Source organism: Phocoena sinus, chromosome 15 (genome assembly GCF_008692025.1).
Source record: "Phocoena sinus isolate mPhoSin1 chromosome 15, mPhoSin1.pri, whole genome shotgun sequence".
Lineage (NCBI taxonomy): Eukaryota > Metazoa > Chordata > Mammalia > Artiodactyla > Phocoenidae > Phocoena > Phocoena sinus.
In genome coordinates, this window is record NC_045777.1 from 62,062,033 (window position 1) to 62,088,231 (window position 26,199).

At 44.2% G+C, this 26,199-nt stretch overlaps 3 protein-coding genes across 5 annotated transcripts in view; 2 read left to right on the forward strand and 1 right to left on the reverse strand.

Moving 5' to 3' along the window:
- PARN (poly(A)-specific ribonuclease) overlaps nt 1-9,293 on the reverse strand; it is a 170,222-nt gene extending 160,929 nt beyond the window's left edge. The window contains exons 1-5 of one of the 2 annotated variants that reach the window (XM_032606603.1): nt 9,124-9,293; nt 8,643-8,720; nt 5,874-5,953; nt 4,997-5,064; nt 4,830-4,911 (exon numbers count right to left, since the gene is read on the reverse strand). In XM_032606603.1, the coding sequence (XP_032462494.1) occupies nt 4,830-4,911; nt 4,997-5,064; nt 5,874-5,953; nt 8,643-8,720; nt 9,124-9,142 (327 nt within the window). In that variant the 5' untranslated portion in view covers nt 9,143-9,293. The remainder of the gene's footprint in view (nt 1-4,829; nt 4,912-4,996; nt 5,065-5,873; nt 5,954-8,642; nt 8,721-9,123) is intronic. The other variant, XM_032606604.1, reaches the window with a different exon arrangement.
- Nucleotides 9,294-12,887: 3,594 nt separating this feature from the next.
- The window catches only part of BFAR (bifunctional apoptosis regulator), a 29,232-nt gene continuing 15,920 nt past the window's right edge, over nt 12,888-26,199 (forward strand). The window contains exons 1-2 of one of the 2 annotated variants that reach the window (XM_032606315.1): nt 12,888-13,138; nt 25,707-26,043. In XM_032606315.1, coding sequence (XP_032462206.1) covers nt 25,781-26,043 — 263 coding nt within the window. In that variant the 5' untranslated portion in view covers nt 12,888-13,138; nt 25,707-25,780. The remainder of the gene's footprint in view (nt 13,139-25,706; nt 26,044-26,199) is intronic. The other variant, XM_032606314.1, reaches the window with a different exon arrangement.
- LOC116740474 (tricarboxylate transport protein, mitochondrial-like) lies at nt 21,557-22,620 on the forward strand. Its single transcript, XM_032606121.1, is given in 2 exon segments — nt 21,557-21,579; nt 21,666-22,620. Coding segments are annotated over 2 exon segments (978 nt in total).

Consider the following 26,199-nt stretch of genomic DNA (forward strand, 5'->3'; position numbering starts at 1 on the left):
AATTAAATGTATTTCTATTATCTCACCCCAGGTTCAGGTTTAAGGTAGCAAACATGTGCAAGTTATAAGGTATCAATTATTCACTTCAACTTAGATTCTGAAAGCTCCAAATCTTTTTGTTCTTTTATTGGCCACGCCGTGTGGCATGTGGGATCTTAGTTCCCTGACCAGGGATTGAACCCGCGCCCCCTGCTTTGGAAGGGCAGAGTCTTAACCATTGGACTGCCAGGGAAGTCCCAAGCTCTTAATTGGATGTTCTTTACATTCAAGATCAAAATAGAGAAAAATTCCCAGTAACGAGACTTATTAAATACATATCTCAAGCCTAGGGTAAGTCAAAATGTATAAGTAAATGTCAGTAAAAATATTAATTAAATAATACTACACAAGAATGGGAAAATTTTCCAAAGTACTCATTCAACTGACTGAAGAGTGGGAAACATCACTGTAGCTTCTCTAATTTTATTCTTGTTTGTTTTTTTTTTTTTTGCGGTAAGCGGGTCTCTCACTGTTGTGGCCTCTCCCGTTGCGGAGCACAGGCTCCGGACACGCAGGCTCAGCGAACATGGCTTACGGGCCCAGCCGCTCTGCAGCATGTGGGATCTTCCCGGACCGGGGCACGAACCCGCGTCCCCTGCATCAGCAGGCGGACTCTCAACCACTGCGCCACAAGGGAAGCCCTATTCTTGTTTTAAGTCAGAACATTAGAGGGCAGCACACAAGTCGTTTTAATCTGACCCCTCATAGAACTACCTTCCTGACCTGTACCTGACATTATACCATCAGTCTAGGCTGAGGGACGCTGTACCAGTTCCAGTACTCTCTTTAGAGATGCCACTGAAGACAAGGTCTTCTACATTAGTGATTTCTTTATGATAACAGAAGGGGAAATGTTCTGAGGTCTCTAGTCTGAGGGAAGCTGAACTTCTCCTGAGCTCTGGCCTATTTCGATCCTATGGGCCACAGAATTGATTGTGTGTTCCCCCTATTCTTGGCTGGTAGGAAGCTCAGAGACAAAAAGGTGAGACTTTCTTTGACACAAATTCTGTGTTCTAATCATAACACAGTAATTGTATCCTCATTTTTCTTTTCTTCCAACTTTTCACTTACTTATCTTTTTAATCTTATGTTAAAAGGTTTCATATACTGTATATATTTATATATATATATATACTTTTTACCCAACACAAATTCTTTTTAAAATATGATGAGATATAAAAAGGCAACCTTACCAAATACACACACACACACACACGTGTGGGTACAGGCACATCATTTTCCATCATGTCCAGGTTTCCTGTGGTTCAAATAAGCAACCAGTCCCCGCCCACATCTTCCCTTTTTATCTTGTTCTGAACAAGACCCAATGACTTCTGACTTGGGCCACAAGCCTTTTTATCTACCATGCCTGAGTATTCTTAAAATTCTGCCCACCTAATATTCCATCACTGACAGAGGCACCAAAAGATGGATTATGGAAAGGCATTTTTGTCCCTGCTGTCACTAGACTCTAAAACATCCTCACTTCCTTCTTTAAAAATCCAGAGTCAGAGATTCACCTATCCCCTTTTTGAAGCTATTTACTTTCCACTCAAATAATACCCTCTAAGTTGCACAAAAAAAAAATGTACTTTATGCCACTGAACTGATAGCCTCTTAAAATGGTAAATTTTAGGTTATGTATTTTTTACCATAATAAAGAAAAAAACCCATCTAGAAAAATGGCACAGATGAACCAGTTTCCAAGGCAGAAATAGAGACACAGACGTAAAGAACAAACATATGGACACCAAGGGGGGAAAGCGGCCAGGGGTTGGTGGGGGGAGGGTGTGGGATGAATTGGGAGATTGGGATTAACATATATACACTAATTTGTATAAAACAGATAACTAATAAGAACCTGCTGTATAAAAAGAAAAGAAAGGAAAAACACTTTGAACCAGCAAAATCTATTTGCGGTTTACTAACCACTATCTTTGGTTTGTCCTAAATGTACCATTTTCAGGATTCAAAAGATGAGCATGGCTACTTGGGAGGACAATTTGACGCATCTATCAAAATGTTAAATATATAAGCTGTATGAGTCAGCAATTCCCCTTCTAGGAAATCTATAAAAACATTCCTACATATAACCAAGACATGCTGCACACAGATGCTGACTATAGCATTGTTTAAGATAGGTAACCACTGGAAAACTTCTAAACTCCAGTTAAATAAATTATAACATATCCATATTATGAAATATGAAGACAGTGTGTTAAGTAGAAAATGCAAGTTATATAAAATATGAATATTAAGATCCTGTGTATATTAAAGAAAAAAGCTAAAATTATGTATATATATGTAGACATAAGAGTATATGTACATATGGACATAAAAGGAGTGAAATGGGGAAGGAAGTGGCATGGGGAAGACAGGATAAAAAAAGAAACTCGTTCTTTACTCTACAGACAGCAGCAGGGTCTCGATTTTTCACGACCACGTATGTATTTTCTTCCATGAATTCAACTATAGATGTTCGGTCAGAAAAAGGAAGGACAAGAGAAGAAAAAGAGGAGGTGAAGACAATGCCAGTGCCATGCAGTTCTTCTGTCGTCCCACTGGACGGGCCCGTGCTCCAGGAGTGTGCCTGGCTCTCAGGCAGCTCCCCCATATCCCGCCCAGTGTGAGCAGCTCACTATGTATACAGATGCTTATTTCTCAAAGAGCATATTAAGTTATTTTGCCCCCAAATTCTCCCTGCTTTAAGGGTAATAAGAGCTTTTCAAGATTGATTTTTGACCAGACACAATTTTCACCCTACTCGCTGACTCCAGAAGCTAATAAGTTCCTTATAAGATGCAACCCTGCTGTCACCATAGAATTTTAAAGCAAAATCCACCTTAGATAGAGGACAAAAGAAAAAAATTCAAAGACACTATCATTTACCATATCCATACAATTCACAAGTTTACTTACTGAGTCTAAACCTCTTCTCTGCCTTTGCTTTTCCAGAACAGGGAACTGCACCTTTTTTTTTTTTTGCACTACACGGGCCTCTCACTGTTGTGGCCTCTCCCATTGCGGAGCACAGGCTCCGGACGCGCAGGCTCAGCGGCCTTGGCTCACGGGCCCAGCCACTCCGCGGCATGTGGGATCTTCCCGGACCGGGGCATGAACCCGCATCCCCTGCATCGGCAGGCGGACTCTCAACCACTGCGCCACCAGGGAAACCCGAGAATTGCACCATTTTTATCCCATTGTCCATTTTAGACATTAGTCTCTGGCCTGTCTTCAAGTCTGTGACGTCTTTCTTTGTTTTAAGGAGTGGCTGGCTACTATAACTACCTAAAGTGTTCCAGGTATAGCCCCAGAATGGCCTTGTACAATGGGTAGGGTTCTTTTGATCTGTTTCCAATTCATTTCCTAGAATAACTGTGTTTGTGTTGGTCTTTTAGAACAAAGCATCATCCCCAAGGTGTCTCATTGCCACTGTCTGCATTTGTTTGATTAACCCCTGGCTAAAGCCATGGAATCCACTTTAAATAATTGTCTTTTCCTGGTACTGTTGGAAAACTACATCCACACGAATTTCCCAACTGAGCCTATTTTTCTCTCAGTGAAAATCTACAAATACTGTTTAATTAAGTATCCTATACTAAGGTGACTAGTAAATAGCTGTTAACTGGTTGCAGGGTAAAGAAATATCAATGGTTTATTTGCTAATTTAAGAAAAATTCAGGTTTACAAAACCAAAATTACCTTCTCTTCAGCCCTAGATATACAATTAATGCTCAATTTCATTTGTTTATATCCTGCCTTATTACAGAAAGAACCTGACATGACTCAGTCACTCAGAAGCCTACCCTCCAGGCTTTCTTAACTGCATTACTACTTACATGCAGGAAAAGGGAAAGATGGGAAGACTCAAAGGAACTAATGTTGCTATGGGGTGAGGAGCTCAAGCATAAGATCATAAGGGAGAAAAGGCCAACATTCAGCTTTCATCACATATCCATTCGCTATACACTTATTCACATTCACCTTATCCATTGTATCAGATTATAAAGAGAGCAGAAAGGAAAAAAAAAAAAGAGAGAGCAGAAAGGGGAAACTGATATTCACTGAGTGTCTACTAGATCAGCTACAACTCCAAACAGGGTGTTCTAAAGGGGAACCTCCTTGTATCCTTACCTTGGCTCATAAAGTCAGCCCTCTCCTCCTCAGGAGGAAACAGTGGTCTCTATCTACCCTCTCTTTCCTAATTGGTGAGCTTGGGAAAAGAAACTGAACATATATAGCTTAGCCCCTTTTGGGCTTTCTCTTTTCAAAGAGGATACACACATACCCGCCTCTTTGGGAAAAGAAACTGAACATATATAGCTTAGCCCCTTTTGGGCTTTCTCTTTTCAAAGAGGATACACACATACCCGCCTCTTCCAGAAAATAAAGCTCTACCCTTGGAGATGGGTGCAATGAGAATAGGGTGGGAAGAAGCCTGAAGGTCCTGATCTGTAGGTTCAATTCAGGGGTAAGACATTAAAAATCCCCAAAAGAGTCACACTACGAAGCCATGGTCTCAGATTCAGCTTTACTAATGATAAAGCTCACGTTCTCATTTCCATCTGCCTGTCACTTACATCTCATTCCTTAACTCACTCTCAAGTAAAAGGGAAGATGGGAGTGTCATTAATTTACAACCCTAAAACTGAAAGTCAGAGAGGTGAAATGATTTGCCCAAAGTGCAAAGTTAGTAGTAGAACCAAATTTTAGAGAGAATTCTGATTCCACATTTCCACACCGCTCATCAGCAATTCATAACAGAAGAACAACTCAATTATACTACTAACCTGACAAACAAATTTGACATCTGGTGAAGATCTATTGAAGGGTTTCGGGAAAACATAGAAGTTAAAAGACTTTGTTATATACCTGGGGAAAATAAGATAAAAGGAGACTTAGGGCGTTACATTACGCCATGACAAAAGAATTCCCACCACTTATTAAAACAACCTACTTTGAATCTGTGTAGTCATACTTAAAAGTGCAAAGGCCAAACTGAAACAGCAAGAAGTCCATGGAATGCTGGAAAAGGGAAATAAAATATCTGTCAAAACAGTGCTCTACAGTCGACGTCAGCAACAGTATTCTCAATCAGGTGAGTTTTCTGATTACTTAACTTTGGCAGAATACTTCCAATTAGAACAGATTACAGATTATCTATCAGACTCATTATTTTTTTTAACATCTTTATTGGATGTTTAACATCTTTACAATGGTGTGTTACGTTTCTGCTTTATAACAAAGTGAATCAGTTATACATATACATATGTTCCCATAACTCTACCCTCTTGCGTCTCCCTCCCTCCCACTCTCCCTATCCCACCCTTCTAGGTGGTCACAAAGCACCCAGCTGATCTCCTGGTGCTATGTGGCTGCTTCCCACTAGCTATCTATTTTATGTTTGGTAGTGTGTATATGTCCATGCCACTCTCTCACTTTGTCACAGATTATCCTTCCCCCTCCCCATATCCTCAAGTCCATTCTCTAGTAGGTATCAGATGCATTATTAATTTATATACATTTCTTAATATTTTTCCCAACTTAGGCACCTATCCACCATCCAGAGTGTCATGGTAAACCTATTTCCAAATGATTAAAATAACCACATCACATTTCCTGTAAATCAAATTAACACTGAAAATACTAAACCTTCCCCAAAATGTTTTCCAGCAAACAATTATTTTTGCTATTGTTTTAAATACCACTAAAATATCATTTTATAGCTGGGGTTGAGACATTAATGAACAAGTTTAACGATTATATTCCTCTATAATTCAACATATGCAGGACCAACATGAGGAAAAAAATTTTTTTCTAGCACATCCACGTACCTTTTTAAGCTTCTGATACCTTTCTTCCGGAGTGTCAAAACCATTTGTTAATGCGGTGACCGAGGGTCCATCACTGATTCCTAGATTTTAAGAAATAAAAGTTTTTAATTTGTTAATAAATGCTAATGGAAAAATGTCAGTCAACTATTCAATGGCGCTATAATTTCATATTTTCATGAATTAAAATTAATTGGAAGTGCTCCTTTCTTTACTTTCTCAAAATTAGCATTAATTTCACTGGCTACCAAGCTAAACTTTATAGTAATGAATTTAGAGATGTGAATGTTTCAATTTGAGAATGGGCAGTTTCAGTGTCTAAAATAGATTTCAAATATAGAAAACACTATAGAGACCTCACCAAAAAACTATTAGAACTAATAAAGGAAGTCAGTAAAGTTGCAGGATACAAAATTAATATACAGAAATCTGTTGTAAATTTCTATACACTAATAACAAACTATGAAAAACAGAAATTAAGAAAACAATCCCATTTACAATTGCATCAAAAAGAATAAAATACCTAGGAATAAATTTAACCAAGAAGGTGAAACACCTGTACTCTGAGAACTATAAGACACTGGTGCAAGAAATTGAAGACAATGGGAATAAATGGAAAGACTGTGCTCACGAATCCGAAGAATTAATACTATAAAAATGTCCATATTACCCAAAGCAATCTACAGATTCAAAGCAATCTCTATCAAAATACCCATGGCATTTGTCACAGAACTAGAACAAATAATCCTAAAATTTGTATGGAACCACAAAATACCCCGAACAGCCAAAGCAATCTTGAGATGCCACCTCACGCCTGTCAGAATGGTTATTCTCAAAAACACAAGAAATAACAAGTGTTGGCAAGGATGTGGAGAAAAGGGAACCGTCATGTACTGTTGGTGGGAAGGTCAACTGGTGCAGCCACTATAGAAAACAGTATAAAGCTTCCTCAAAATACTAAAAATAGAACTAACATATGAGCCAACAATTCCACTTCTGGATATTTATACGAAAACAAAAATTATTTTTTCTTCAATAATTCGAAAAGATATATGCATCCCTATGTCACTACATCATTATTTACATCATTATTTACAACAGAAAAGACATAGAAGCAACCTAATTGTCCAAAGATAGATGAATGGATAATGAAGATGCCATATATACACACACACACACATATATATATATACACACACACATACATACATACATATATATACACATACATATATAGAAATATTACTCAGCCATAAAAAATAAAACCTTGCCATCTGCAACATGGATAGACCTAGAAGGTATTATGCTAAGTGAAATAAGTCAGAGGGAGAAAGACAAATACCATATGATTTCACTTATTAGTGAAATCCAAAAAATAAAACAAACAAACAAAACAAAACAAAGACATTGATACAGGGAGTAAACTAATGGTTGCCAGAGGGGAGGGGGTGGGTGGAAAGGCCAAATAGGTGAAGGGGTTTAAGAGATACAAAGTTTCATTTATAAAATAAATGTCACAGCATAGGGAATATAGCCAACAATAACTTTGTAGCTAACAGATGGTAACTAGACTTAGCATGGTGATTTCATAGTGTATAAAAATATCAAATCACTATGTTGTACACCTGAAACTGATATAATTGGTCGATTATAATTCAGTAAAAAAAAAATTAGGTTTCAAAACAGTCATGATTTCAGGAAACAATCTCTATGACTGAATAAGTTTTGCTGCTTTCAAAGATTAATGCATACTCAGACATCAACAAATACCGATGTGCATTATTGTTAGAGTACAGTCTTGGTCAACAGTTTGGAGTACCATCTACACAACAAAGGTATACTCAAGGTCAAGAGACAATTATTTGCGGTGAAAACTCTTAGCTTTCCAGGGAACTGACTCCAACTAGAAACTGCACACTTAATTAAAGCCAAAGATTACCCCCAGCAAGGAGTCCTTTAGAAAGAGCTGAAGTCTTACAAACATGTTAAGCTTGTAGCAAAAGTGTTATCTATACCAAAAGTGGATATCTTTGATCCAAAAGGAAAAAAAGAAAAATTCTTGCTGTTTTAACTGTTAGTAAAGTATTAGACACACATGCACACCCATGCCAAGGCAGGCAATGAACACTTCCACTAATGCCTAAAGGAATACCCTCATTTATCTGCAAAAGTCCGACCCTAAAGTCGGTCACAAAGGACAAATATTGTATGATTCCACTTATAGGAAATGTCTAAACTAGTCAAATTCAGAGACAGAAACAGTGGTTGCCAGAGGCAGAGGGGAGAGAGGAGTTGGGAATTATTGTTCAATGGGTAAAGTGTTTCAGTTCTGAAGATGAAAAAGTTCTGGAGATGGATGGTTGGAGATGGATACACAACAATGTGAATGTATTCAATGCCACTGAACTTTAAAACGATCAATTTTACGTTATGTGTATTTCACCACACATACAAAAAAGCCTGACCCGAACTCCCAAGCTGTCTCACACACATCCGAGTTTTTAAGCAGCACCAAAAACTTAATCTCTATCTGCAACCCTGAGAGGTCCAACAACCACAAACCCAATCACAAAACCCACCGCACCTCACCTCTTCCGTGCTTTCGAAACGTTTAAGAGGAAACGTGGAGACCCATGCAACTTGCCCAAGGCTACAAACAGGGAGAAGCGGCCAGCAGGCAGAAGTCCGGGGCAAGGGAGCAGGGGGTAGGGGTGCAGGAGTTTTGGCTATGCACTGCAAGGTGCCAGCCTCAAGCTTGCAAGCGAGGGATACCTGAAAACTCCCCATCGATGGCGAAGAAGTCCGCCTCCTCTATGGCTTGGTACACTTTGTGGAGATTACTCTTAAAATCTGCGGAGGAACCGAGAAGAGGCTCAGAACCGGTGGCCTAGCTGCTTGCCTACGGGCTACTAGGTTGGGAAGGAAGGAGGGCCTGGAGAACTCCTACGTCTCCTAGGGCGGAAGGACAGGTCCCTGAGGGATGCACAGACAGGGGCGGAAAATAAGCCCCGCGGGGTCACGAGCCTGAAAGGGATAAGGCCCTGGGGGTGCCCGGGTAAGAAAGACGACAAGGCCCCGAAGGGTGTATGGGCCAGAGAGGAATAAGGCCCCCCAAGAGGCGCAAAAGGGGAGCAAACCCCTGAGGGGCTGCCTCTGCCCCAGGCCCCGCCAAGCAGACCGGCCGTGTTCCGGGCCTAGTAGGCCGGGTGAAGGGGGCCGCGGGTACGCGGGGAGGTGCACGGCGGACACGCACTGCTCCTGATTATCTCCATTTTGCGGAGTGGCCAGGCCCGCGGCCTCGTCCAGCCCGCCTCTGCCGTTCCACTCGCGAAGTTCCACCGCCAGCAGCGCAGGCAGCAGCGGCGGAGACCGCGGGGGCGACTTCCGGAAACAGCGCGCGCCGGCGCGCCGTCACGTGTACCTGCGTCATTGCAGGGGCGGGGCCAAGGCTGGGTTCCTTTCCCGGGACACAAGAGGGGCGTGGCTATCAAAGTCCTTCAAGGCGTGGTCTAACTGGTGAGGACCAGACTTGGACAATTTACTTTATTTATTTATTTTTGGCTGCATTAGGTTTTCGTTGCTGCATGCCGGCTTTTTCCAGTTGAGGGAGCGGCGGCTACTCTTTGTTGCGGTGCGCGAGCTTCTCATTGCGGTGGCTTCTCTTGTTGAGGAGCACGGGCTCTAGGCACGTGGGCTTCAGTCGTTGTGGCACATGGGCTTAGTAGTTGTGGCACGCGTGCTCTAGAGCACAGGCTCAGTAGTTGTGACGCACAGGCGTAGTTGCTTCTTGGCGTGTGGGATCATCCCAGATCAGAGCTCGAACCCGTGTCCCCTGCATTGGCAGGCGGATTCTTAACCACTTACACCACCAGGGAAGCCCGGGCCATTTACTTCAGAAGTTTGCGTGACATGACATCCAGCCAGTTGATGAATATATATTTCTTGAGTTCCAGTTATGTGCCAGGCACCCTGAAAGGAGTGGGGATACAGTGAGGAATAAAAAAGACAAGCTCCCACTGGAGCTTAACTTGAGGGAAGAGGGGAAAGTCAGGCAGGACTCGAACTTGCCACTTGGAAACCCAAAGTTCGCTGTGAAGAGAAAGAGCAGGGTGCTGCAATAAGAATAATGGAAAAGAGGGTTACTTACAGAGGTGACGGGGAGCGCAAACCTGAGACCTTTATCTACTGCACTAGCTACTGGGAGTACTACGGTGGGCAAAACAGATTAGGTCTTGCCTGATGGAGTTTTACGTTGGTTTGTGGTTTGCAGTTGATTCCCAGAGCCTACGACACTGCTGACACGTCGAGATGCTCGATAAACGTGGGTTGAGTGAATGAATTCACCTTGGTCTTTCACAAAAGCCTACTATGAAAGTTGGTTAGAAGATCTGCTTTCAAAGGCTAGCTCTGCCATTTATTAGGTCTGGAATTATTCAATCTTCCTAAACCTCGATTTTCTCATCCACTAAATAGGGTTGAGGATCAGTGGTGATAATGTATGTGAATTGTAAAGCACTGTAAAAATAAATGTAAGATATGATCAGCGTTCTGACCTGCTGTCACATTTCCCTGCATTCACACCTTAGGTTTGAGAGAAATACTGAGTATGAACCACTTGTGCTTTTTGAAAAGAAGATAACCATTTTCTCCCAAAAGAAAATATTAAGAACCCTAAAGAACAAGTAAGAGTGTGACCATATTTTCCCCACCAGGTGCCACAAGTCCATTTTCCTCTACTCATTGAAAGGAAATTTATATATAGTTAATTAGGCCCACTATTCCTAGTGTGAGCAGCGGAGAGTAAATGTGAAAACCAATATGACAAGTAGTCAAACTTCAAACTTGAAATATCTCTCTGCCTTCTAGTATCAGCTTTAAAAGTCCTAGATGGAAAGTACTGGTCACATATGGCCACTTAAATTTAAATTTTGAGTAATTTAAGTTCAATAAATATAAATTTACTGCAAAGCTACAGTAATCAAAACAGTGTGGTACTGACATAAAGACATAGAGACTAATGAAATAGAGAGCCGCCAAATAATCCCTTGAATATATGGTCAAATGATTTGCAACAAGGATGCCAAGACCATTCAGTGAGGGAAGGATACTCTTTTCAACAAATGGTGTTAAGAAAACTGAATATCCACATGCAAAAGAATGAAGTTAGAACCTTACCTAACACGGTATAAAAATTAATTCAAAATAAATCAAACATCTAAATGTAAGAGCCAAAACTATAAGGGTTTTAGAAGAAAACATAGGGCAAAAAAGCTTCATGATGTTGGATTAGGCAATGATTTTTTGCTATGACACCAAAAGCATAGGCAACAAAAGAAAAAGCGATGAATGAATTACATCAAAATTAAAAACTTCTGTGCATCAAAGGACACTATCAGCAAGGTGAAGAGGCAACCCACAGAATGGGAAAAAAAACTTGCAAATCATGTATCTGATAAAGCGTAAATATCCATAATATATAAAGAACTCCTACCACTCAAAAACACAAAAACAAACAATCCAATTTAAAAAGGACTTAAACATTTCTCCAAAGAAGATATAAATGGCAAACAAGCTCATGAAAAGATGCTCAACATCACAAATGCAAATCAAAACCACAATGAGATATCATTTCACACCTATTAGGTAAGAAACTGGAACTTTGTGCACTGCTAGTGGGAATGTAAAATGGTACAGTCACTATGGAAAACAGTATGGTCCTTTAAAAAATTTAAAATAGTATTATCATATAATGCAGCAATTCCACTTCTGGGCATACACCCAAAATAATTGAAAGGAGAGGTTTGAATAGGTATTTGTACACCCATGTTCATAGCACCATGATTCACAATAGCCGAAAAGTGGAAACAACCCAAGCATCTATCATCAGATGAATGGATAAACAAAATGTCACGTATACCTACAATGGAATTTTATTCTGCCTTTAAATAGAGGGAAATTCTGACACATGCTACAAAGTAGATGAACCTGGAGGACATTTGCTAAGTGAAATAAGCCAGTCACAACAAGACAAACACTGTATGATTCCACTTATATGTGGTACCTAGAGTAGTCAAATTCTTCTTTTTTTTTTTTTTTTTCTGCGGCACACGGGCCTCTCACTGTTGTGGCCTCTCCCGTTGCGAAGCACAGGCTCCGGACGCGCAGGCTCAGCGGCCATGGCTCACGGGCCCAGCCGCTCCACGGCATATGAGATCCTCCCGGACCGGGGCACGAACCCGTGTCCCCTAGCATTGGCAGGTGGACTCTCAACCACTGCGCCACCAGGGAAGCCCCGAGTAGTCAAATTCTTGAACAGAAAGTAGAATGGTGGTTACCAGAGGCTGGGAAAGGAACTATTGGTAACTGTTGAATGGGTATGGACTTTCAGTTTGGGAAGATGATAAAGTCCTGGATGGTGGTGATGACTGCACAACAATGTGGATACACTTAGTGCCACTGAACTGCACACTTGAAAATGGTTAAAATGGTAAATTTTGTTACGTATCTTTCATGGCAATTTTTTAAAAATATGCTGATACCTATCTAGACTATCCTCCAGAAAATGAGTCATACACTCCTGGCACTAGTACAGAACATTACCAATCTTTTTACTCTTTGCCCATTTGATTGCTAGGGAAAAAAAATCATCCCAAATTATCGATTTAACAATCTCCAGGCCAGTGATTTAAAACAGGTAATCCTCATGAATTCTTAAAGAACCAAGACGCTGGGAAAAAAAAAAAAGTGGTGATAAGAAAGTCATGTTAATTCCGATTCTTCTTAATACTGCAAATGGAAATCTAGCCATGATTCTCTGATTTTCTGCATAAAATGTAAAGGCAAAAAAAAAATTATGGCGAGTACAGTACGGTCTTGTAATATAATTTTAATTTCCGGGCAAAGCTGTTTCCTGCAGATACAATAACAGCCACTCTGGAGGATCAAATACACACAACAGCCTCACCTTCTCGGTGTAAAGCCCTGGCTCAAGGTCCGTGCCTCCAAGAGTAAGGGGCGGGACCGGCGGTAGTACGCCTGCGCGGACCTCCCCGGCCCAAGAGTGGCCGCTCTAGGCAGCGGGGAGGGCGCGGGGTCGAGGGGGTTAGGGAACGAGTGCAGCCTCTCCTCTATGGTCGCGGGCCGGGGGCACTCTCCTCCGCAGTCAGGCCTAGATTACTTCCGGAAGTGCAGCAGTTATCTCTTCCTTTGCTTACGCTGTGTTCCAGGCGGGCGTCGATGGCCAGTTCGGCCCCGGGATGAGCGCGGCGGTAAGCAGCGGTTTGGAGGAGGATGGCCAAGGGGCGGCCCGGGCTCGATTTGGGGGCGGGGTGTGGACCGCGGATGTGTAGGACGGATTCCGAGGGGTGTACGGGCTTTCTCCTCCCAGGCCCCGGTCCTGAGCGGCCCCGGTCCTGAGCACCCGCGGTCCTGGCCTCGGGGAGTGGACTCCCGCTTGGCCAGGTTCTCCATCCCTTCCCGAGAGCCCACCTCGGAACGGCCGGTCTGTTGGCCTCACCTGTATCCCTTCCAGGGTCAGAGTCCGAGCCTGTAGTTCCAGGATCTCCCTAGGGCGAGAGGGAGGGGACGTCGCTTCCACACACCTTGGAGGGAGATAGACGCCAGACTGGACTTCAGGTCTGACTGGCCGGGCACGTTCCGGCCCCAAAGCTGAACGATTGCTCTAGTTTTAAAAGAGGGTAACGGACGCACAGAAAGGGTAAAGTGAAATCCCGGAGTCGCAGTCCCAGCTCTTGTGATTCTGAGTTCACGGCTCAGAAATGTGGACTTATGCAAAAGGGAGTTTTCTTTAAAAAAAAAAAAGGCAAAAGAGAGGACATGTCAAGCTGGGGATCTTTGGCGGGCAGAAGGCGGCCCCCCAACTTTGGTGGGGAGGAGGAAGAGCCAGGTGCTGTCATGCTCTGAACAGTCCCCGTTGAGTCCTCCCCACCGAAGCCCGTTGGTCGGTCCTTTGTAGGTGGTCTTGATGTCACTCTCTGAAACGTCAATAAAAAGGAGTTTTGCTGTCTTCCCTGGACGCACCCCAGAGCTGACGCAGAGTGCACGTGTGGGTTGGGTTGTTTTCTTTGTTTTTGTCACAGCTATTTTGTAAACAAGCCAGCCTAGGGATATAAAAACCCATATCTCCATAAACTTGATGGAAAAATTGTGCTTCTCCAGGGCAGTTCTATCTTTTTTTTTTTTAAGCTCCAGTATTTGGCACTGGTACTACCTACATAGCTGGCACTAAATAAATACCACTATTAATAATTCTATTAGTAATACCAATCACTCATACAGCAGACTTTTTGGATATCTATAGATAGGATTTGTCATTTAAGCCTCCTTCAAAGTAGGTGTTATTATCCTGAACTTATAAATGGGAAATAGGAGGCTCAGAGCAGATAAATGTGATCTGGTTTGGAACCCAGGTCTGTCTAACCTTTAAGACCATACTGTTTCAGCCTCTCCAGGGAAATCATAGTCTAGGAGATAAGAAAACATGCACAAATAAAAGTTACACTAGTGCACAGAGGCAGGAAGGATTAATTTGGGTTATGAGGGGAGTTAGTTATTAAAGATTTTCCAGTGACAGTTGAATTGGGTCTTGTCAGTTGGACACTTTTGACCCAGAGATGGTGTGGTGCTGTGTTACAGATGGAGGGAACAGGGTGATATGAAAAAATGCCCAAGGAGCAGGAATTAATAGGTGGGACTATAGTATAATGTGTGAGTAGGTGAAGAGTAGGAGGTAATCAGGATAATAGTAATATCTAACACTTATTTTGCACTTACTATGTGCCAGGCACTATTCTTAGTGCTGTGCATGCATTAATGCATTTAATCCTGCCAACAACCCTATCAGGCAGGTCCTATTCATATCCCCATTTTACAGATGAAGAATCTGAGGCACAGAGAGGTTAAGTGACTTGCCTGAGGTCACACAACTAATAATTGCAGGCTTTGGGATTTGAGTTCAGTCATTCTGGCCCCAGAGTTTGTGCTCTTAGTTTAAAAGTTATGTTGATTGCAGGGGGGCCATAAAGATTCTTAAATGACAAGCTTATGACCATGGGTTTTATAGTCTTAGAGTTGGGAAGGTTTTGAGCAAAGGAAGGACTTGATCAGAATTTTACTCCAGGAGGATGATTCAGACAGTGGCGAGAGGAGGGACTAGAGAGAAGAGGAAATGAGATTGGAAGTGTTATTTAAACTTGTTTTTGTTAATATCTCACCTGTACCTTGTGTGACACATATACTTAGGCATCTCAGTGTTTATTGGTATGTAACAGCTCTCTAGTTCCCAAACATCCATGTACCTAAGAATATTCTAAGGGGCTTGTTTAAAATGAACATTCTTGGGCCTCTCTGCTGAATATCTTTGAGTTCACCAAACTTCCCATGTGACTCTGACGGAAGTTCTAAGAAACTTCTGTGAAAGAAGTCAAAGATCTGTGGATTTGATTTTCAGCTACAAATATCTAGAACTCAGCTTTGTGCCAGTAGCTCTCAGGTACAATGGTAGAATTCTCTGGCTTCTGACCAGAGAATTCCTGACCTTCAGGAGCTCAGAATTTGGTCAGAGAGGCAAAGACTACTCAACCATCAGTGTGCAAGTCCTGAAAAGGATTCGTTAGTTTAGAATGTGTGAATCGTAACGGAATAGTTTAAAAACAGATAGCTAAGGTATGGGTTACTGGTAACTACCAGTAGTTTTTGATCACTTTCTGAGTCATTAGGCATCTCCAGTGTTACATACAAGATAGGTTGTTGAATATATGCCACAGAGCAGACATGAAAGAGGAGAGACCAGGACACACTTCCCTGTGTGCACTTATCTTGCCCACCACCACTCACAGGCAGTAAATCACAGGGTCTCAAATTGCAGGCAGCTCAGTGTCCAGTGAGCTCGCTAGCTGCCTTTGCCCTAGTGATTTCTGACCCTGTCTAGAAAGAAAATCTGTCTATTTGGAGTTGGAAAAACACAAAGTTTTATGCAGGAAGAGCCTGGAAATGCTTCTCTTATGTTAATGAAAGCCAGTTTCCGCCACCTCCAAGAAGTACATACCATGTTCTGTTTTATTTGCTGTTTCTGACCTTTGCCTTGCTTAGATTTGGACACATTTCTTTTTATCTCATAATCACTAGAAATGGGTGGTCCCTCTCTGGACATTTGATAATGTCTGTAGCATTCTGCTAGTGTTTATAGTGGTGTCCCCGGGGTGGACTGGGGAGGGTGCCAGAAATTGGGATTCACCCAAGCACCCTCACCCCTATTTCTCTTATGAATATTTCTGCTTATTTATCTCATATGAGGAACAGCATGCTCACCCTAACAGCTACAAGCTGGAGTTCACATGTTCCAAAATGCAGTGATGTCAGATTCTAGTTTGGATTTCTCAGCTTCGCAGTGGCCCCTCTGTGATGTGGCCTAGACCAACATAGTGTTACGAGGACAGGCTTTATGTCAGACCATCATTTAAAATGTGGCTGTGAATTTCCTGGTGGTCCAGGGGTTAAGACCCCACGCTTCCACTGCAGGGGTCATGGGTCCGATCCCTGGTTGGGGATCCCGCATGCTGCGCAGCATGGCCAAAAAAAAAAGAAAAGAAAAAATTGTGTTGTTGTTGTTTAAAAAAACAAACAAAACCTGGCTCTGTTCTATACTAATTAGGTCTCCATTTTCTCATCAGTAAAATGGAGATAGTAATAATTATGCCATAAGATTGTTGTGCCTCTCACATTACATAAGGGCTCAGTAAATATCAGCAATTGTAATTATTCTCTGTTGTCGGGTAATATGTAATGAGAAGAAATAACCTAACTAGAGACCCATCTAAAGCCAAAATCTTTTCATTCTTTTTTTTTTTTTTTGCGGTACGCAGGCCTCTCACTGTTGTGGCCTCTCCCGTTGCGGAGCACAGGCTCCGGACGCGCAGGCTCAGCGGCCATGGCTCACGGGCCTAGCCTCTCCTCAGCATGTGGGATCTTCCCGGACCGGGGCATGAACCCGTGTCCCCTGCATCGGCAGGCAGACTCTCAACCACTGTGCCACCAGGGAAGCCCAAATCTTTTTATTCTTGCAGTGAACATCTCTGGGAAGAAGTGATTGAGATCGTATTTTTCAGGCCGGAATCCCAGTAAATTAGCTCTTCAAAGGATTATTCCTAAAACTTTAGCTATGTATTATAGTCACAATCAGTGTTTTGTTGAGTGAAGAGGTAGAACCATAATTATATAACACTGAACCAAACAGCTTGATAATTACACTTTCTAAAGAGGTAACAGTCTTCAGAAGCTAAGGTATAAAAATTCTTAAACTCAGAATTAATGCAATCTTCTTTGATAAACTCAATAAAAATTATTATATTAATTTTCTTTTTTTTTTTTTTTTTTTTTTTTTTTTTGCGGTATGCGGGCCTCTCACAGTTGTGGCCTCTCCCGTTGCGGAGCACTGGCTCCGGACACGCAGGCTCAGCGGCCATGGCTCACGGGCCCAGCCGCTCCACGGCATGTGGGATCTTCCCAGACCGGGGCATGAACCTGTGTCCCCTGCATCGGCAGGCGGACTCTCAACCACAGCGCCACCAGGGAAGCCCTATATTAATTTTCTTAAATGTGAGTTGAGTGATTAAACAATGAAATAGGTTACAGCAGTGCCCCTGCCTCCTCCTGGAGAATAACCCTCTGGATAAATCCACAGAGAAGCACTTGACCAACAACTTTCCTTCTAGGGACAAAATAGCCAAATTCATTCTAGGGTCTTCAGTTACATAGAATTATTGGGACAGTATATGTGTCCCAGCCCTTTTTTTTTTCCCATGGATTTTCAGATAACTATACCATGTCAGTTAGGTATTTCTTTGGGAGAACATACATAGGGTCATGGTGATAGATATCTTGTGATAATTGTTTCCTATCAGTTGTGCCAACAGACCTAACCCATGAACATTCTAGAAAAAGTCAGCTGTACAGTTTGTTCATATGTGCATATTCATGTCATATTTCACATGTTAATGCTTTCTCAGATTTTATGCCATTTCTTGACATTGCCACTTTAGAGATGGTGTGCTCCTCTGGAAGTGATATCTCTCCAGGTGTTTTAAAAGTTACATCGTCGGGAATTCCCTGGTGGTCCAGTGGTGAGGACTCCACGCTTCCACTGCAGGGGGCACAGGTTCAATCCCTGGTCGGGGAACTAAGATCCCACATGCTGTGTGGCGCAGCCAAAAAAATAAAAGTGTCCATGTCTCTTGCAATAAAAGCAAATGGTCATTTCAGTAAATAAATAGATAAATGTTATATGGTAGAGGAAGTTGTTGGTTATGTGGCATGGGCATGAGAACCACCGACTTAGGGATTCCTTACTTGTATGGATTGGGAAATGTCACCCACTGGAACATGCTGTGGAAGAAGGGACCACGTTTATCGAGCACTTCCTGTGTGCTGTGCTCTTAATGCTCAGGACAGTCCTGTGAGATCAGGAGCAGTAACCCCATTGCTTATATATGCTGATGTGAGCCTTGGAGAGAATGAATAACTTGCCTGTGATCTCACAGCTCGTAGTGAAGCTGGGAATCAGAACCTGTCTTCTGATTTTAAAACTGAGATGCATTACACTGTCTCTCAGAACCAGGAAGTAAGTAATACGTCCAAAAAATTAAAATAAGTGTTTTAAAGGCCTCTACTAAAATATTTGATAAATAGGAAACCCCCAGACTCTCACTTATTTTGAGCTAGGTCTGTGAGAATATGATGAGAATAAAGCTGACTTAGAATTTTTAGACTTGGCCCCTGCCCTCAGGTTCATCCACAGCCTTTCACACACACAATCTACTGAGCCTCTGACGCTAAAGCAGAATAGAAGCGGTAATGTAGAAAATTGTGTGGGAAACCTCATAAGCAATCACTTTCTCAGCAATAAGTAAGCTGATAGAACTCCAGAAGCTTTCTAACCTAAGGCCAGTTAACCTAGAAATGTCAAACACTCATCGGTAGACCCTGAAGGCATTACCTTATGGAACAGGTTGTGAAAACACAGATATCCACAGGGGTCAGGCAGCTAGTGGAAATGAGGAAACCAGCTGGGTGAGGACTGCAGCAAACTGGAGCCAGCTGGCCCTGTGTGAAGGGGGCAGCTGCTCAGATACTCAGCTTCAGCTGATTCTTGTCACACAAAAGGAGAGCCCAGTGTTGCCAGATCTTCTGATTTTCAGAAGCAGCCAGGAATCTGGGTTTTTATGTGAAATGAGATTTTTTTAAATGCTGGCACCAAATTCAATAGAAAAGAAGAGAAGAAGGAAGAGGAGGAAAGAAAGAGAGAGCAAGGGGGAGGGGGAGAAAGAGAAGCACCACGTGAAGAAAAAGACGAGATGTCGCCACTGAGCAGTGGCTACCACTGTTGAGACTGACAGGTCGCAGAGGATGGCAGCTCTTGACAGTAATGCAGCCACACTGTGAAAAGTCTCACCTGGGCTCATTATAGGCACTCTAGGAAGCCAGGGCAGTGGGTACTTTAAGAAAGCCCTTATCCCACTGGATAAACAATGATTCTTAACCTAATTTGGGTCTTGGTCCCCTTTGAGATCAGATAAAAACTATAGATTTCCTTCAGGAAAACACTCGTGTGCACAAACACAAGCTTGGCAAGTGATTTCAGAGTGTGCCCTGACACCCTGAAGTGCCAATCCAGACATCAGTTGGAGACACAACTTCAACTTTCAGAAACTGCAGCTCTTCAGAGTGACTCAGTCCAGTGGTCTCGCTGTGCTCTTCAATTATGTGGTGTTCCAGCCATCATTTTATTTTATTTTTAAATTTATTTATTTATATTTGGGCTGCATTGGGTCTTTGTTTCTGTGTGCGGGCTTTCTCTAGTTGCAGCGAGCGGGGACTACTCTTCGTTGCGGTGCGCGGGCTTCTCATTGCGGTGGCTTCTCATTGCGGAGCACGAGCTCTAGGCGCGCGGGCTCAGTAGTTGTGGCTTGCGGGCTCTAGAGCACAGGCTCAGTAATTGTGGCGCACGAGCTTAGTTGCTCCGTGGCCATGTGAGATCTTTCTGGACCAGGGATTGAACCTGTGTCCCCTGCATTGTCAGGCAGATTCTTAACTACTGCGCCACCAGGGAAGCCCTCATGTGGTGTTTAAGCACAAACCAAAGTGTCTCCATGTGAACAGGGCACTGGGAGTGGGAATGGAATGATTCTTCTCGCCCCTGTCCTAACCACGTCCCCCGAGTCTTCTCTGAGGCTCTGCGACGAGGTGGAAAGAGCAGTAGGCTGCGGGCGTATTCTAACGCGTGCTTCCTTGTGAAGGAACTCAGCCAGCGAACCAGCTCCAACCTGCCAGTGTGTGTGCCAAGTTTGTAGAGAACAGTTATAAACATCCTCAAAGGAACATTGGGCCTTCTCAAAGAAGCCTTTAACCATTGCCAGTGCAGGAGGGTGTGTTTATCCAAGTCAGAAGGCCACAACTTGGAACTCTAGTATCTGAGCTAGTTTTTTATCACGTTAAGAGGCACTTTCGTCCTCTAAAAGTACTGCTTTCTTTAATGGAAAGAACCCAAATACTTACAGACAGAAGTAGCAGAAGAGATCAGCTGAATTCAGTTAAGTGGTGCATTCTTTCTCTGTTAACTTCCAGTTTTTGAATTTAGGGTAAAATGAAACGAGCAAGATTCCTAAGACGTAATCAAAGTCCATGCAGTTTCTAGATTGTCAAAGACAATTAAAAAACAGAGTTAGTGGCCACCTCAGCTTTTCAAAACATGACTTTTTTTTAAAAAAAGAGATCCTTAATGTTTTGTTCCCTCTGCATTTTTTTTAAAGTATTTATTTATTTATGTGGCATGCAGGGTCTTCGTTGTGGCACGCAGGCTTCTCTCTAGTTGTGGCACGCGGGCCCTAGAGTTCACGGGCTCAGTAGTTGCGGCTCGCAGGCTTAGTTGCTCCACGGCAGGTGGGATCTTAGTTCCCCAACCAGGGATCGAACCTGCGTCCCCTGCATTGAAAGGCGATTCTTAACCACTGGACCACCAGGGAAGTCCCAAAACATGACTTATAAAATACACTTCTGATATCTGTGTGTGATTTGTTTTCTCTCATGAGAAATAAACTTTCAGATCTGGTAAACTAAGAATTATTAGTGCATTCTAGTTTTAAAAGGTTAATTTGTGAGAAATTAATTTCCATGTATGTTGTCATTTCAAATGACTCCGAGATCCATACACTTGGCCTCCCCCTTAACTCCCAGCTCCAGTTTCAGATCTCCACCTGCTCACTAGACAGTTCTACCTGGAGATCTGGTCATCACTGCAAACTCGACTCTTCCGAAATTCAACTTACTTCTCTTAAAGCTGGGCTCCGTTTGTTTACAGTGACTCATTTCTATCAGCAGAACTGTTCTTCTTCTCCAGTACTAGAACCTAGACAACATCTTTGATCATTCTGCTCTCTAATCACCAAAGCCCGTAAAGGATTTTTGTAACATCTCTTGGATAGATTGATCCCTTTCTTTGCATTTTCATGTTTGCCACCTTAGTCTCAGAAGTGACAGCACCTCACTTCTACCTTGTCCCAGCTCAGCCCGCCTTCCTGATGAGATTTATCATCCTCAAGGACAGTTTTGCTGATCTCAATGCCTCTGAAACCTTTATGTGCTCCCATCTGCCCACCTCTCATTAACCAGTCATGCAAGACCCTGTATCAGACCTGTATCTCCAGGTATATCACTCACTGCTCCCCAGGAAACACCAAGAACAGCGCCCAATTCAAGCCTATCTCTTCTAACCCCTGTTAGAAGAGAGGCCGCCGCTGGGCCCCCCACCCTGCCCACCGTGGCCGCGCCCCGCACTCTGGCGGCAGGGGCGCCCGCGCCCAGGAAGGCCACCCTCACACACCCAGGGAAGGCGATCCTGGCAGGCGACACGGAAATCTGCATCACCTTCCCCACCGGGCACGTGAAGACGCAGCTGCAGCTGGACGAGCGCTTGCACCCGCCGCGCTACGAGGGCATCGGGGACTGTGTGCGGCGGATGGTCCACAACCATGGCGTACCAGGCCTGTACCGCGGCCTCATCTCCCTGCTCTACGGCTCCATCCCAAAGGCGGCCGTCCAGTTCGGGATGTTCAAGTTTCTCAGCAACCACATGCGGGACGCCCAGGGACGGCTAGACAGCACACGCGGGCTGCTGTGCGGCCTGGGCGCCGGTGTGGCAGATGCCATGGTGGTCGTGTGCCCCATGGAGACCATCAAGGTGAAGTTAATCCATGACCAGACCTCCCCCAGCCCCAAATACAGAGGATTCTTCCACGGGGTCAGGGAGATCGTTTGGGAACAAGGGCTGGAAGGGACTTACCAGGGCCTCGTGGCCACTGTGCTGAAGCAGGGATCCAACCAGGCCATTCTCTTCTTCGTCGTGACCTCCTTGCGCAACTGGTACCAAGGGGACAACCCCAACAAGCCCCTATGAACCCTTCTGATCACTGGTGTGTTTGGCGCCATCACAGGCACAGCCAGTGTCCGTGGTAACACTCCTCTGGACGTGATCAAGACCTGGATGCAGGGCCTGGAGGCGCACAAGTACTGCACAACGTGGGACCACGGCCTGCAGATCCTGAGGAACAAGGGCCCCAAGGCGTTCTACAAGGGCACCGTCCCCCGCCTGGGCCGGGTGTGCCTGGACGTGGCCATCGTGTTTGTCATCTACGACGAGGTGGTGAAGCTGCTTAACAAAGTGTGGAAGACGGACTGAGCCCCAGGGTCTGCACATGGGCTGCCCCCAGCACCCCTTTCTCGCGATTCCAGTGCAGTCATGCCAAAAGGCCCCCTTCCCCTGTCCCTCGCAGTTCATGGCCCAGGGCTATCCCCTGTGGCCATCGAGTCCATGTGTCCCCTGTGGTCTGTATGACATCACCATGGTGTCCATGTGTCCAGCTGAGACCGGGTGTTCCTCTGGCCTGTGAATCTGTGCCCACTTGTCCACGTGCTTACTCGTGTTCCTGTGTTTCATATTTCGTGTCCCGTGACCCTGTGCCCCACTTCCCGGGGTGCCCATGTGGCCTGGGTCATGGCCCCGTACCCATGGCCTGGTCCCAGCCTGGTGCCTTCCACCCTGGGTGCAGGGTCATCGCCCCGGCCTACCACAGCTGCCTCCGGGCCTCAACCTGGCCTCACTGCATTATAGGGGCTGCCTATCCCCCTGCGTCTCCCACCACTGGCCTTAACCAGCCCTTGGGCCCTCCCTCTGACCCGGACAGGGTGGCACCTGCCACTCTCAGGACCACCCTTCCAAAGCAGAATAAACCGGATCCTGTTGCAGCCTCCTGTCCCTGTGTCAGCCCGTCTGTGGGTGGGCAGTGGTGGTCACGCCTCTGCCGAGGGCAGGCCCACTCCTCACCCGAGGACACTGTCGGGGCCAGGCAGGCTGGTGGACAAGCGAGCTGCGGGCACACAGTGTCAGCCCTCTGGGAGGCTTGGCACCAGGCCAAGGAACATCTGGCCTCCATCCAGGCCTTGCCTGTGGCCTGGAGGCAAGATCCTGCAGGGTCAGCTGGAGGGTGTGTCCTTGGGGGTCACCTGGTAGGCAACATTGAGGGGGCAGAGGAGAACTGGTTGGGCCTGGAGACAGTGCTCTCGGCCTCTTGTCTGCCCTGCAGCCTGTGGCCCAGCCCAGCTTACTCCCTAATGGTTTCCCTGTGAAATGGTCTGCTTGAGGGGCACTGCTTTGGGGTGACCAATTTCTGGTCTCCTGAGACTCTGAGCAGGAGGCCAACACTGAATCAAGATGTGCTCATGAATGTATGTAAAGTGCCTGCCAGTGCCCAGCTCCCCAGAGATGGTCAGTAGCTAGCAATGGTCCAATTATTATTTCCTGGGATAATACTGTCCACATGGTAGTTGTTTAATCCATAGTAGCCAAATAAAGGAACTACTTTATCAAAATGATGATTCCTTTTTCTAAAAACCTATACATATAAGATCTCCTACTTCCTTAGTAATTTGAAGAGGCTGCCCAAAGGAAAGCAGTTAGAAAATGTTTAAATGTTCCTAAACATACAAATAATGAGCAAATATGATTGCTTTTTATAATTTTCTCTATATTTTTGCAGTTATCGTAACATCATTTTCATTAAGAACAGCTTTGTGAATACAGAAAACCAAAACCAAGAAAATCACGATCCTCCCCCACCCAACCAACTACTAATACTTCATTGTATTTTCTTCTAGTCTTTGTTTATAGATTTGCTTGTTTAAAATATAGTGTTATCATGCTCTATATAAAATTTGTGCCCTGTAAAAGGTGATAAAATTCCCTGAAAATCAGGGAAATTACTACCATTTATGGTCTACTTACCGTATGCCAGACACTTTACTTGCATTCTCTTACTTAACTCTCAAAACCTCCCAATGGGGTAAATACTATTACCATCCCTATTTATATATGAGAAACCTGAGACTCAAAGAAATCCAGAGCGCAAAGCTAGTAAATGGCAGAGCTGGGGTAAGAATGCAGGCAGCCCAGCCCTGGGACCTGTGTTCTTAACCACTGCCTGCAAAGAGCCCTTCTCTGCGTGACCAGTGTGGGTGATGGAGAGCAATTTACCTTCTTGCCTGTAACAACAGTGAGATTGAGAAACTCTTCCCCACCAGTGCCTACGCCATGCTAATTCCAGTAACAATCTGAATAATCATTTCTTTAGCCCCTGTTTACACCATCCACCACCCTAGTTCACTATCTCTAACTCTCAAGAAGCTTTGAAGGTTTGTGTACTGTAAGCACCATTCCACAGCTGAGGAAACAAGACTGAGAGCCCAGGTAACTTAGGCACCATCCCGGAGATGGAGAGTTGAGCTTCTAACTCCATGGCACCATCATACTGCTTCTCAATTAAAAACTCCCTTAAGACCCAGATAAGGATGAGAAGAGAATGGTCCTTAGCCATTTGCATATTAGTGACATTAGTGTGTTTCTGTGGCACCAAACTGGTGGGATCCAGAAGGCAGGATGTGCATGTTTCGGTTGATTTGGGGTGTGTGGGGGGGGTTGGATATTAAGCCCCAGGCAAGTGGACCTGGCACAGGGCACCTCAGAGAACCAGGCCTCACTGTCTTCTAGGTGCTGTTCCTGTGGAAGCCTCTGAAATCAGGTGTCAAAAGAGTTAATTACCTAAGGGGAAGGCAGATTTGTTTGGATAAACTGTTATTTATATGAAGTACATCTGTTGTTGCCGACTCTAGACATTTTCATGGGCCAAGAAGCTGGCTTATTTAAAATTTTGTACCTTGAAAGGACTTTAGAAATTTCATTGAGAAAACTGAGACCAGAGAAATTACATGTTCAAAGGAAGTTAGCAGAATGGAAGGATCTAGAATTCTCCAGCCTCCCCCATCCAGGTCCATTGAACTTTCCACTATACTATTTTGCTTTACCTAATTTTTTTTTTTTTTTTTTGCGGTACGCAGGCCTCTCACTGTTGTGGCCTCTCCCATTGCGGAGCACAGGCTCCCGACACACAGGCTCAGCAGCCATGGCCCACGGGCCCAGCCACTGCACGGCACGTGGGATCTTCCCGGACTGGGGCACGAACCCGCGTCCCCTGCATTGGCAGGCGGACTCTCAACCACTGCGCCACCAGGGAAGCCCTTTACCTAATTTTTGAAACTATGACAATAGGTCAGAAAAATTTAGTGATGTTTATGTGGTTTATGGAATGTAAATTTTTAGAAACCAAATTTGTCCCATTTAAAAATCAGAGCTTTAATATCAATAGAATGACTGTAATCTCAAACACCTACTATATTATCTTTCCTATCTCCGTTATTGTCTTTTTTTTCTAGATTTCACGATGCTTTGCAGCAGTTTTCTGAGTCTGGAATTTTCTATGTCTGTGGATCCCAGAATTTGCTAAGAGATGGAAGAGTCTCCGCAGAATGGTCTGAACATGACAAGCCCTGAGGAAGAGGACCCTCTCCAGAGCAGCAGCCCTCGGATTTCTGTTAGGGAATTTTCCTGCCACTGCTGTTACGACATCCTGGTTAACCCAACCACCTTGAACTGTGGGCACAGCTTCTGCCGGCACTGCCTGGCTCTGTGGTGGGCCTCTTCGAAGAAAACAGAGTGTCCAGAATGCAGAGAAAAATGGGAAGGTTTCCCCAAAGTCAATATTCTCCTCAGGTAATGCTCAGCCCACGTGGGTAGCTCATTGGGCCTGTACAGTGTGGTTTCTCTTACTGGGAGCAGCCACATCTGGAAAGGCCAGAGAGGTGGAGCCCACTGCCTCAGGGGTCATTCTGGATCTGTTGGCATGTGAGTCAGGGAGCTCAGGGACCT